Genomic DNA, 14,271 nt, shown 5'->3' with positions numbered 1-14,271 from the left:
CTAAATCACCTGCAAAATGAAACATAGATGCTTGCTTGTATTTCTGAAAATTCTAGCATTTTCTCTCAGACGACAGTCACATTACTTTATAATACTTTTTAAAACTCTTCATGCTTTTAAAATGAATACACAGAAAAAATTACCTTGGCAACTTATTTTTTTTTTTTCCTGTTCTCTACAAAATAATCATCTGAAGACCATCTAGGGATTTTTTTCCTCATATATTACTTGCAGTAAATTTTAGAACAAGCTCCATTCTGCCTTGTTGCTTCAGATCAACAGGTAATTTGGAATCTAAGCTGTTATAATGGAACTACAGAGCTAGTAGGTTTTTAGAAAGAGGGATGTTCTTCATTTGAGAGCATACCATGTCACTAGTCTAATTCTACAACCATTTCATAAAAAAAAATTAAAGGGTATGACTCTATTGGACCCATATTTAAGCAAAGCTCTTAAGTTCATTAAGCATTTAAATCATTGAAACAAAATGTGCTTAAATACTTAGCTGTTTCAAATTATGATTATTGTAGTAATTAGTGTATGCTCAGTTATATCTTGTGAATACATGCTTTTAGTGCCTACTCAATAAATAAACTGATTAATAACATTTGCAGGAAGAAAACAGAATTAGCTTTGGAGTAGTGGAAATACTTTTTACAGTTAAAAAAAAAAAAAACCCTCTCCATGTATCAACATTGGTATAACTATTGGTATGGGTATGTTATTACATGTGTATCCCTCTGTATGTTTAACAGTACTTGACAGAAAATCTGATGTATGAGAGCATATGGTAATTCCTTGAGTGATTTCTTCTGGCCATTTGTTGGAACATTCTGAGGAAATATGCCAAACAGAAAACAGGCAGACTTCAAAACCAATGTCTATTCTGACATTTTGGTATCCTGGTTTGGGAATCAAGGCGTCCCTTGGGAAGGGATCATGAACTGGCACTCTAATTTAACTGTTTCTTCATTCAGTTCTTTCAGACTCTTTTCCAGGATGAAATCCAGGAGCATGAGATCCCAAATTTGATATAAAGATCAGACACTTTGGGATGGATGGAGCATGAATTTTCAGTGGCTCTTGAGTACTTAACAGGTTGAAAACACCTCTTTTCATGCTGAAATCTTCCCTGTGTCTGTGGAATTCTGAGACTATTATTAACTCCTGGAACTACTTGTTTGACATTATGAATTTGTAGAGGAAAGAAAAGAAAATGAATTTCAATAGTAAATTTAAGTTGTTCTTACTTAAAGTCCTCTTTCAAATATTTTTCCAAAATTTCTCATATAACTGGATATATAGTATACTGATTTACCAGTAACACCACAAAAGCATGAATCATGTTTTATTTTTTGTCTTTATTTTTTTCCTGAGCACTCATGTATAAGGTAAACACCATAAATTAGTTTACTGATTATTTAAACTCTTTTCCTTATTTAACCACTGATATCCACAATTCTGAAGTATATGTGCCTTTGCTTTAAGTCACATACTTTGTTGAAGTCTCATTACTGTATTTTCTTAAATTATGGCTCTTCAGAGACAAATTAGGAATCAAGAACTTAAATTCGCTTACAAGCAGGCCATTTCAAATATGAATTTTGGACTTACCATTTAATAGTGGACCATATTGCCTTCTTTATTTAGATCTGATCCCTAATAATTTCAACTAGACAATATATAAAATGCTGTGGCAGGTCAGACTACTGTATCATATAAAAACTTGCAAGCCTATACATGTTTGAGGTGTTTCAGTAAGAAATTTTTAAGAATTTCAGTAAGATTTATGGATGGTATCCATTTTCTCAGTGTATGACAGTGTACTTTCTAAAATAGGAAAAGACTGATATATTGTTGGAAAGATGTTGAAATCTCAATTGTGTACAATATGTCATGCTTAGAAACTAGATTTATTTGAAAATGTATTGGTCTAATTAATCTCAAGTAGGAAAAAATCACAATCAAGTAACAGCAATTGCAAAAAAGACACAGTTATGTTATCATCTTGATGATCTTCCATAGTATATTTCCACACAGGTATGATTTTAAAGTTAAATAAGATAACTATAACACACAGTTACCTATAAACTAAATACACATTGTTTTCCTCTGCTGCATCAGTAATATGAACTTCTCTTGAGTATGTATGGTCTTCTAGCTTTGTTCACATGTAGTTGCCGTTTCAGAATATAGGGATTTTTTCTTTTCATTATTTCCTTTTCTTGGCTTGAATTTTCTAGATCAAAAGCGTCTTGCTGAAGTAACTGTAGGATGTAAGAAAAGACAGGATATTATCATGGCTTTTTTTTCTACTGAAAAACATCAATTCCACAAGAGTTCTATTTGCCCCAAACTCAGACATTTCCCGAAGATCAGGGTACAGAGAAGTGATATTTAAATTCCACTGAAACTAGTAAGACCATTGGATTTAGCTATAAGAAAGCTGGTGTGTCACTCTGGAGCTAAATATGACTTAAAGTTTCCTTATCACTGTCACTCAGTAATGGTTAATTTATCCTAAAAACCTCCTAAAACACCCACTCCTTGCTAATTTCAGATTTTGTGGAATATTTTTATCACAGAATTTCTACATTAAAAATCAAAATGTGTAAAAAGAAAGGAAATAAAGTACATGAAAACCAATTTTTTCAATTAAAATATGTTATTTAACTGCATTTGAGTTTTATTTACAGTTTTTTAAGTATTTTCTTCAGATTTATATTTGCTTTATCTATTAAGATTTCATCCATTCTTTTATCATGCTCTTCCATGGCCAGGCTGAAAAGCATTAAGCTAGAAACATTTTAGACTCACCTCAGTATTTTCCTAAGCAATCAAATTCTGTTAGTCACTTAATTACTTAATAAATGAGTGCTCATCTAAATCCTGTTGATATAAATGGAAAAAACCTCATGATTTCAACAGAGTTTGGAGTCAATCCTGGATGAGTAAGATCGCAAGAACTTGTTTCATTATATAAAGTGTTTATTTCAAGTCTTCTTCAGTTCTTCTCTCTCTAGCTCTATTCTTTCTCCCCCTATTGCGCCTCAGAAAATTTTGCACTGGATAACCATGCTCCTAGGTTGATACAGAAGTATCCTTTTTAAATTTCACATGCAGTATAATTAGAAGTGGAGCTTTGCAACCACCACAAACGATGGTACAACTATAAAATAAGGAGCCATGATTAAGCCAGGCTATGGCACGTGATTGATTCCATGGTAGATCCTTTTCAATAATAAATGTACCAGTGAAGAATCCTCTGAAACATCTGGTTCTCAAAGATGCAGTCTTTTTTATGTGTCATCCTAGATGGTATAGTGGACTGAGAACCCTAAGCAAACACATAGCTCTGCTTCAGCAGGCAAAAGGGGATCAGGACTCAGTCAAATTGCCCATGAACTGTGATAACTGAGGAATCCTGGTTTAGTGGAAAGCAGGTACTGATATTTAGACATATTTGTTTTGTTGGGGTTTTTTTTACAGCATGACTAGATTCTGTCCAGTGTGTTTACGTGAATGTTACAATAAGGTACATATCACAGATGGATCACAAAACAATTACTATTTAGGAGTAGCAACCCTAAGGTTTGGAGGGACAGAAAATCAGGATTTCCCTTGCTATTAGTTTCTTAGCAATTATAAAAAGTTCAGAGTACCTGGTAAAATTACAGGTATACATGGGCATGTATGTATTTTGAATCCTGTTTGTCTTAGTGCCCTTCAGAAACTCTGTGTGAATTTACCTATGCTTGAATAAATCTGCAGTAATTTCATGTCTGTTAAGCACATATTAATTTTGCGCTCTGGCTCATTTTCGTATGTTTATTTCATTCCTTGGTATAGTTACAAAGAGTGGAGAAATTATGTAGTTAAGGATATTTCACATTTGTTCACGTGTCTTTCTCCAAAACAGATATTCACCTCTTCAGAAGCTATATTAAGTCACAACTCTTTCACTAAGTGGTATATTATCAGTATTAAATATTAGAAAATAGCAAAAACATAGGATAGTTTAGACAATGTGATGGGGTAATTTAAGCCAAGAGCACCTAAGATCTGGAGGAACACTTGGGATCTGAAGTATAAAAGACCATTGTGACGACAAACAGAGCTTGAAAGTGTAACAGTCGTGGAAACATGCACTTGTGACACCTCATTTTACCTCCCAGTGCTGAAAGGCTCTGCTGTGGCAAACTTTTTGGAGTTGATACACTGTCAGCATTGCTTCCAAGCTGAAGCCATCCAGCGCAGCAGGGAACTGTCTTCCAGAAATGAGATCCTCATCATCTACCTCTACCGTTTCCCCCACCTGGTTGTTCATGTTGTTGATAAGATTGCAGACATTTAGCAGGGTCACTTTCCAGTAAGAAAGTTTTGCTCTGTTCATCTGAAAATACAAATGCATGGTACGTAATGTAATGCAACTTTTGTTTTGTTTTGATTTGAGTGGTATTGTATGACATTCAAACATTTTGGAAGGAAGAAGCTTGTTTGTTTGAAGTTCTTTTCATCTGTCAAGCTATAAGACAATAATTAGAGCATGAAATTAGGACAACTCCTTTATTAAAAACACCAAAACTGTTTCCACACTGCTTTACCCCCCAAGTAGATATACATGATGGAAAAATAAACTGCTACCAAACCAGAAAGGTAGCATTTCATAGTCATTCTGCACAGGTGCAAACAAAAACACAAATGGAAATTAATATAATATAAATTCATAGGTGTAAATCAGGACAGTGAGTCAGACCCAGTGGATAAATTTCCAGTGCCAGATTCCAAGCTAGATGCCTGTGGTTAACTAGATGCTCCTCCCCAGTTCAGAACAAATAGCAGTCATTTCAAAATTCCTAAAGAAATGGAACAGAGTCCCTGCTTCAGGGCAAGTTGTCTGGTGAAGCTGGAGCCAGTGTTATGGAATCTGTAAGCCCCAGGGATTTTGGATACTGGAAAGTCATGAGTGTTAAGTGATGTGAATAGGACTAGGGGCTTGGATGAAGATGGAGTATAGGTGAAAGAGAGTTGTGCAAAAGACGAACTTGGTGGCTAGACTGAAATGCCTCATGAGATCAACTGTCTTTGGGTGGTCCATAATGGAACAATTCAGAGATGTTACAGGAAGACAGAAATAAAGAGAGAAATGTCACCATAATTTGATCCAATAGTTTACATTATTTCAGAGCAATTTGATTTTTAAAACCTTTAGAAAATGATAACAAGAATTTTTACTTTTTAATGGCACTATTTTAAGACAGTTATTGAAGTAGGTTTTTTTTTAATTATCATTAGAAATACCTAATTTCTATCTTGATCACTTTTTTCCTTCTCTGTTGTCTTTGCCAATTCCTTGGTTATTATCTATTTATTACCCTAGTCATTATTTCTTCTAAATTGTATCCCTCCTAGTGCTGAATATAGAGATTAGTTTCATTCAAGTAGAACCAGTGACACAGCAATCTCCAATCAAAAGTCAAATAGCAAATTCCTGTTTATTAATGGCAATTAATGCCCTTGAGGCATATATTAGGATGGTGCTCTACCTATGAACTGAAATGTTGTTGTTTCTTTGTCCTGCGTGTGTTAAGTTAAATACAGGTATTACATTAGTACAGATATTGCCTCTTACCAGCATTAAATAAGTGTGTGGATGCAGTTTTTACCTAGCTGAACACTGAGTAATCACACAACCTGCTGTTTGTTTACGGAAATTTTCTAACAAAGAGGTATTATATGCAAGATTTCTGCATATTTGCAACTGTTTTTTAAACTAAAAGAAAGAAAATGTAGATAAGTGAAGAAGAAACAAGAAAAGCTCTCATCACTAATAACAGTAGTTACAAGAAATTGCCTTCTTACCGTAATCATTAGTTCAGTATGCAACTAGTACATGCATGAATTTCAAAATGAGAGTAATTTAGCCTTTTTAGTAAAACTGCTATGTTCTTAGATTTCTATTAGGGCTTGGATAGCAAACAGTATTTTGTTTTGAGAAGAAACTAATCTCAAACCTTATTCAGAAGGTTCTACATTTTTCAATTTGGGCTCATGTGCTGTCTCATCTGGGCTCTCCACTCAGGCATCCCATCAGTCTAATTACTTGAAAAGTTGTGGCAGGTTCAAAACAAAATTGACATCTGTACAGAATGTCTGATTTAATTAGCAAAAGTTAATTTAGCCAAAAAGCAACTGTTCACTGAAGTTTCAAAATCTTTACTCTGTTTTAAAGTATTTGTGAAATGCAAACACAGAGCTTTTCTTGCCAAATGAGGAGGCTTTTCCAATACAATTCTTTCTCCTTGTATATGAAAGAAATATGAACTAGAACACCCCCAGCTAAACTGCAATGAAGAATAAAATCCAGGAGCAGTACTGTGTGAGAAAGTGAGAATTCAGAGTTGAAAACAAGACTATGCTGATGGATATGACTGGAAAAGAAAAGGACTAGAGAAATGTATTATGCTTTCCTGCTTAACTTTTAGAATCTTTTTGATCTGAAGTTATTATTTTATGTAACCTTGATGTATGTCTTCTTTTTTTAAGGAACATTTCTCTCTATATTAGCAAAATACCTAAATTGCAGTCTCCATTATGTGCAATTGGTCTTGGCTGCTACTTATGAGGTTAGGGAAAAAAATCTTACAGTGCTGCATGCAAGCATACTTTGTTAGTCAAGGGAGTCTAATTCTCATTAATAACATGCATCACTTCAAAGTATTTTCACTTGGATACGCATGCTTCTGACTTACACTGTTGCCAGCTCCCAGAATAAGACTATGAAGCATTAAGAACTTCAGTCAAGAGTGAAATAATTTTTTAACTGAGCATGGACCTCTCTAGATCATGTCCAGTTTCTGAACAGTGCAGGCATGTTACTTTCTTATAATCTACTTCTCTATTACAGCAAGTATTACAATCACACAGCTTTGTTTTATAGGTTATGGAAAATCACTGAAGAGGGCATGTTAAAAAAGTAAATAAACAAACAAAACCAAACCAAACAAACAAAAAACATGAAAACACAGTTTCAGATGACTGTAACGCAAATGTTCAGGTAGACATTCAATATGTGAAATATTTTCCACAGATGTCTAAGCAATACCAACTACAGTTGCTCAATGTATGTTTTGGAAAAACACCTACATGAGAGATCAAAGAAATTGTATCTGCCAAGAAGGAATAAACTGTTTTGAAGATTAACTTGAAAAAATCTAGGAGGTACCTGGTGGAACAAAAGAGACTGCCACATGAATCACAGTTAAAAATTATTAATGATGAAGAATTCATGAAATGAATATATGTATTTCCACTGTTAAACATGCTTCTGAAATATGACTCAGATATATGGTTTCCCATACCTTTTTAAATACTGAAAGTGAACTCAAAATTGTCTAAGAAACTGAAACAAGCTTGGGAATATTTCCCTCTTAGACAGTACCTTTTCCTGTGAAAACTACAGAGAATCTCAAGTGATAATATACATGCTTTTTTCTTTCAATTTATGGTTGAATGATGCTCCAGGACATTTTAATATAATTTTTGCTGTTTCTGTTTTGTAATGAATACCCCAAAAATGTTAATTAAAATAAAATAAATACAAATATTCAGTTCTCCTTTTTTTATAATCTTGCCTTTGTCTAGTGGAAGCAGGTGAAAAAGATTCAGGACCAAGCAAAATCCATGGTACTGAACAACTAGGTAAAACACCTGACTTAGCTTACAGAATTCCTGAGATACAATGCAGAGAATTGAGGGCTCGTTACAGTGTCTTTTCTGGTGTACTTCACTGTCTTTAGTTTTGTTTAATGACTTCCTCTACACAGAATAAGACAGGGAGACCACTTATTTTCCAGCAGTATTAATAACACATAAAGGACCCAGAATTACTTCTGCACTGTCTCTACATAGGTGCTTCAATGGTTCCTTTTCGGAACAGTAATTGAATTTTGTTCAAAACATAACAGTAGAAATGATAACAAAAATATTTTCTGCCTTTAAGTACATGAATTGCATCCTAAGGTTTTCTGTGATGTATACTAATGCTAACAAATGTAAGGACTTGCATGCAATAACTGAGTCAGGAAGTTAGAAACTCTTAGACAGCTGCAGCCTCATCTGCCTGATACGAAGGCTAAACTTTCTGGGTATATACAGTTAGGAACAGGCATTCAAGCTCAGAAGGTTCAAGATTTCATTAAAAATTGTGTATGCAGGGATCTCAAATGTCTATCCTAGTAATAATGATTCCTTCAAATAAACATTTTTTCCTTCTTTTTTTTTTTTCCTTGAACTAATAGCATTTCAGTTTTGTTTGAGTTCAAGACAGTCTTCATGCAAATGGTGGATTCACGTTAGCACATAAGAAGCTGTGAGTAGATGTATCTTTCTGATGCAAAAGACAGTCAGCAGGTAATCATTTGCATATTTGTGATACTTCAGATTATGTTATCTTACTAAATCTTCCAAAAGGCTCCTTGGACTTTATCTTAGAAGAAAGACATATAAAACTTTTTAGGGTCTTGCTTGATCCCTGTATCTTTGTTGAGGCATAACAGCAGGGAAAGGTGATAAGCTATATTAAATGTTGAAGGCAGTTCATGAAAGCATGAATGTAATTTTTTAAATATGGAGATATATTCAGCACATGGGTGACTTTAAAGAGTATCTTGCAAAAGACCAGTAGACATTTATCAACAGTCTGTGAAGTCAAAAGAATATGGTAAAAAAGCATATTTCCATAATATTGCATAGATTTGATGTCATACTTCACAAGTACCTACTTAGCTAGAATTTTTCTGTGAAATACCAGAAACATGAATGATTTTACTGCATTTTACTGCATTAGATCTGGGCTTTCATAAACGTATTTTTTTCCTTCTATTTTCCTTCCACTTTATTGATGAGAACCACTGAGTCTTTTTAATTGGCTGGATTTCCCTTGCTGATGATTACCAAGTCAGTGTTAAAGATGATTAATACAATTTAATGGTAATTGCTCTCAACTAGAGACTAATCTCAGGCACAAAGACAGTCAGTTATCATGCATACCATCCTAAAACTAGTCTTTCAAATCAGAAACATGGTTCTATTCTAATGAAGACTAAAAACTAGCAGAGGCCAACAAAATAATAATAATAATAATTTATTATTTCAGTAACAAATGGAATAATGATCTATCTCTTGTAGAAGTAGTTTCATACACCTTTTAAGTGGTTCCACTATGCCTTTACTGTCAAGAAAGAGTACATTTTATACTAATTAATTTAAAATAGTGATTTAAAATTCTATCGCTTAGAATTAAAATGTCTCCATCACCTATTGTTTCTGTCAACTTCAGGTGCCATGTCACTTGCAGTATATATACCATAAAGCCATTAAAAATTAAGTTACATGATGTAAAACAATGTGTAAAAGTATATAACAAACATCTTTGTATTATCAACAGGTGCACTTTATATGGGCATTTTTAGTTACCTTCAATTGCACTCTACAGTAAAAGAGAAAAAAAGATGGAAGTGGCATTTACAGTCACAGTTCCACTCTAATCAGTGGCAGCAATAGAATAGCTGCAGGGTTTTCTCCCAGGGCGTATTATGGTTTGGCAGGCAGAGAAAGAACTATTTAAAGAACATTAAAATTTGTCTCTGGGAAATAATCTCTATTAAATCTTTCTTTACTTTAGAGAAACCAGTGGCAAACAGGTTTGTTTGTGATCTACCATGCCAGTAAAGAATGTGGGAACTTAAGAACTGCTGGACCAGATCAGAACAATGTATCTTCCAGCCTCATTTCTTATCCTGGTTTATTCAAATGATGCTGTGGAAAAGCTCACATATAAGAAAATACAGTATAAACATAAGTCTTGCAGGCAGGTTTTTTGTTTCTTTTTTTTACAACTAGCCATTGGCTTATGATTTTTTTTTTTTTTTTTGAAAATTTTCAGAAGAATGTAGTTTTATTTTCCAGTGAAATCAAGCACCAAGAGTTAAATCATTCTACTTTAAGCCTATGAATCTTGTTTCAGAGTTTTTTCTTCAAAATATTGCTGAAGAAACACTAGGCTTAGATCACTTGTGGAAAATAACAGTACTGAGGAAATGTCTGTCAGCTTGTTCAATACATATGTGCAACACTTGCTACTTCACCTACATTAGTATGAGTTTGGAACAGAACTTTTGTCTACTTGTTTTAAATAACATGTTTATCATTCATCGTCTGGCTACCTGTCAAGGAAATGTCATTTGCCAGATTAATAGTGTCATAGTCATGTCCCCATGTTCTTGTACTAACATTATAATGAAATTCCTAAACCAAAATCAGCATATGTATTAACAGATTTTGCTTTATGACTGTCTTAATTTTATATGCACATAGAAAAAAATTTCCACATAAAAATCTCACTTAGAGATTTGACTAAAGGTTAATTTAACTTTCAGCAGGCATAATCTTATTGGAAACACATTTCCTCTTATAAATTTATCCCTCTACACATTTTTGACAGTTTAATGAAAGTATCAATGTTACACGTGAGGAACACTTTTTTGTGTGTGTCACATCAACACCTTTAAATTTCCTTTGAACTGAGAAAATCTTGCACCAAAGTGATGTCAAGCACTGAACTTTCAGGCCTGGACCATAGGTTATTGCTTTGTATGAAGACTTTTAGGTTTGTAATGAGAATTCATTTGCTTTCTAACCATTAGCTGAAAGAGGAAAAATAATTACCTTTGATGTATACATATTGGTCAATAAATCTGCTTCTAATGCTTTCATTTCCTCTTCTGAATCTGGGAATAAACCAGTAACATATGTTTATTATTTCATCATAAATCATGGACATTTGAATTCAGCAAGCAAAATATAGATATATAAATGAGGTTTTTTTGGGGAAAAAAAAAAAAAACACAACAGTAATAAAAGTGGATTCACAGCATTGTGTTCTAATGAGACTATAAGGAGGTTTTTGGTACCAAAACTTTATTTTGAAAGGGATATCCATCAAATTTCAAAGCATAATCAAGCTTATTGACATGAATGAAGGAATTCACTGTTCGCTCATAGACAGGCCCATTAATTTTCAGCTGTTTCAGTACAAAAACTGGTGCAATTTTCTTCATCCAAAATCAGACTGATTTTCTTAATTACTACTTGTCACCTCTACTAACTAACATTTACTTAGCTACTGTTTTTTGGGAGCAATTGCAAACATTCTCAACTTGGATCTTCAAGGTGTTTTTAAATGGTGACCAGCAAATTAGTGCAAAGTCATTCTACTACAGTCTATTGGAGATAAGCCATTCCTCTGGAAACCCTATGACAATTTCTTTGCTGAAGGGCTATGCTCAGATCTATTAGACTGTCTCTGTCTCCAATCCAGTCTGCTCTCACACAGCAGCCATCTATTCCCCGAGTCATTAGAGTGATCATCTTCTGTGCCTGAGTACAGTACAGTACAGCAAAGGAGAGATCAGAAGTCTCAGTTTTTAACCACCTTTATGCTTATCACTTGCTAAGGAAGTAGCTTTCTGGAACATTTTTGGCTTTTGCTTCTGCCGTATGTGAAAAATCATAGCATCTTCTAATACAAGTAAGGTAAAATAGTGTCCCCAAGTTCTTTGTCTCCTCAGACATTTCTACCAGTTGTGATTCTGCTAAAAGGAGTTTTTAATAGAAGTGAATATTTACTAAACAATCACTTTGCACAGCTGTACTGCTTCCATTTGTGTTAAAGTCACCAAAAATGTCTGTGCCTTATGTCAGTCTTTCTCTGCAGTGATGCTGATGTTCAGCTTTGCATTACTAGTACGCTACACTAACTGCTTTCACTTAAAAATTGTTACTTAAAATATTGATAAAGACTGGATGTCAGTACTGCAGCATGTCACTAGCAACTTCTCTATAGCTGATGCCTTTCAGCCCTTTCAGCACTACCTGTATTCATCATTACCTAGTTTCTCAATAGCTTCACCAGTGATGAAGTCCTTTCTGCTGGCATCACATGTTCACCTGAATTTTGACTACTAATACCAACAGCTCTTTCAAAGGGATGAATAGTGCATGTGAGACAGCATCACAATTTGTTGTATTCTGGGGCAATGAAATGACTTATATCTGGTTAGGACCCTGTAAAAGCTATATAGAACAGAATATAGTTTCCCCACCACCAAGGGTGGAAGGCAGATGCAGAAGTGGAAAGCTTACTGAATAGATGGGTAATAAAAAACATCTTTAATGAAAAAATATCTGGAGGATATTACTTAGGAAGCTGTTCGCACAGTGAAGAATGAAACAAAGCCTGGAGGAAAACGGAGCGTATTCAGATAATTCAGGAGTGAAAGAGACAGATGACGGGTAAAAGCAGAAAAAGAGCAAACACTCAAGAGAGCAATCTGATTACAGATTATTGTTCAAATCTGAGGAAAATCCAAACACTTTGCTGTCTTATGTATGCTTACCTTATTATTGATAGGAAATATAGCTTCTTTCTGTATACCTACATTCTACAGAAATAGTTGTCTTCTATTAAAACACACTTTTCCCTGAGAGCAAACATTTTCAAAAGAAAATTGATCATTTTCCTAATGACTTACTTGTCCACATTAGCAAAAATTCATTTGGCTTTTCAACACAAACTTGTCTGTGACATTTCTCATTTAAATATAATTCCAAATTTTCAAGCAAATGAACCATCATGTCAGTTACACATACAATTCTGCTTCTTTTTTATACGAGTCTATTTTAATTTCCACTGGAATCTTTGACTTCAGTGGTTTATGAATTTTAAATTGTCTCACAGAAAATATTAGTCATGTTTTTGCTTAAAAATCTACATACATATGCAGAGAAAATAATAAACTTTTAGCCCTGTCCCAAAGAACACCAGGTCTGTAAAGCACACAAAATGATTATGCTTAAGCCATGACAAAATACAAGCTTAAGTGTGTCACATTTTTCTTCTGTGGGGCAATGCATACCGGAAACTTGCATCCAAAACAAAGAATTCTGAATTCTCCTGGATACTGAAGCTAAAAAATTAATCTACTTCTAAACCTACTCTTTACATTTTAATGGAGTTACAAGTAACAGTAATTTGTACACTAGTGAGATTGGATTTTGAAGATTATTCTACTACACATCTGTCACAGTACACCTGTTTAATTGCAATTTTTTTTTTTTTTTTGTCATAAACTGATGATCTAAATAACACACACTTAGCTATTGTCACTTTCCAAACAAGCTGGCAGTGCATTTTCATGTATGACCCTATTTTTAAGGTATCTAAAGCAACTGATCTTAGAGCAGAAATGCACTTTCAGCTAGTATCCTATTGTGTGATCAGCATCTTTGTGACAAGCATTTTTTGTCATTTCAATGCAGTTGCTAGTGATTGCTTTTTTTTTTTTTTTTTTCCCCAGAATCCTAAAACGGTACTTCAGCTGCTAAAAAGTGACTACAGTACATATAAAGATAATCATGCTGATTGGACTTTGATGGAAGGAAGAAGAAAACACACTATCTATGATACTTTGGAAATACCTGGGATTCAAATATCACAAATGTAGCAACATAATTAATGGGACAGCCTACATCGACGTTCCTCAATGACCACTCTGCAGTTACACCGTGGTAGTGATGCTGCGGAGGGGAATGTTTTGCAGATAGGGAGTAAATTACGGGAGTGATGGAAAATGTGATGCTGGACAGAGCCCGCTCTGTACGAGCCGGGAGCACCTGCAGAGCATAGCCGCGTCAGACCGAGCGCACCCCGCCCCATTTGGTCCCGCTCGAGGCTGCGGGAGCGGCCGGCCGCGTGGTGCTGCCCACCGCACGGAGGCTCGGGGCGCAGGGCGCGGCGGAGCTTACCTGAGCACAGGCTGCAGGAGGCCAAGGCCAGCAGCACCACGCACACCAGCTGGGGTCTCATCCTTGCCGCGCCACTCTCTAGAAAGTAAAGTCCATAAATCCTGGGGAGAGACGGAGAGAGAGACAGACAGACACACAGAGAGAGCTCCGCTGCTCCGCGCCTCGGCACACACACTGGCGGGCGGCCGCAGGCACCAGATGGTGGACCCGGACCCTTCCCCAACTATATAAGCCTCGGGGTGATGTCACGGCGGTGCCGCCATCGCCTCATGGTGAAGAGCCCTCCCTCCCCCCCCTCGCCTCCCCCCCCCCCCTTCTTTCCCCCCCGCTCCCGCTGCCCCCCTCCGCCGCTCCGCACCCTCCGCCGCTGACGCCACCTCCCGCCTGACGCACGCGGAGCCCCGC

General features: G+C 35.5%; 1 protein-coding gene across 1 annotated transcript; it reads right to left on the bottom strand.

The window, feature by feature from the left end:
- Window positions 1-1,894: 1,894 nt before the first annotated feature.
- Window positions 1,895-14,060, bottom strand: NTS (neurotensin). Its single transcript, XM_042815360.1, has 4 exons — window positions 13,867-14,060; window positions 10,729-10,790; window positions 4,169-4,393; window positions 1,895-2,267 (listed from the first exon to the last, which is right to left on the bottom strand). The coding sequence occupies exons 1-4, from the start codon at window positions 13,925-13,927 to the stop codon at window positions 2,121-2,123; spliced, it is 495 nt and encodes a 164-aa protein (XP_042671294.1). The 5' UTR covers window positions 13,928-14,060; the 3' UTR covers window positions 1,895-2,120.
- Window positions 14,061-14,271: the final 211 nt, after the last annotated feature.

This window comes from Centrocercus urophasianus, unplaced genomic scaffold, assembly GCF_019232065.1.
Source record: "Centrocercus urophasianus isolate 14NV4802_14NV808 unplaced genomic scaffold, USGS_Curo_1.0 seq_15, whole genome shotgun sequence".
NCBI lineage: Eukaryota > Metazoa > Chordata > Aves > Galliformes > Phasianidae > Centrocercus > Centrocercus urophasianus.
The sequence above is the reverse complement of the archived record's forward strand: the minus strand, read 5'-3'. Positions and strand labels throughout refer to the sequence as shown.

What these genes read in the sequence shown, in the direction of transcription:
- NTS (XM_042815360.1), bottom strand. Translation starts at nt 13,927, where the DNA reads ATGAGACCCCAGCTGGTGTGCGTGGTGCTGCTGGCCTTGGCCTCCTGC. An exon ending in CTCCTGCAGCCTGTGCTCAG is followed by an intron (nt 10,791 to 13,866) that starts GTAAGCTCCGCC and finishes GTTTATTCCCAG; the next exon opens with ATTCAGAAGAGGAAATGAAA. An exon ending in GAGCCTTTCAGCACTGGGAG is followed by an intron (nt 2,268 to 4,168) that starts GTAAAATGAGGT and finishes TACATCCTACAG; the next exon opens with TTACTTCAGCAAGACGCTTT.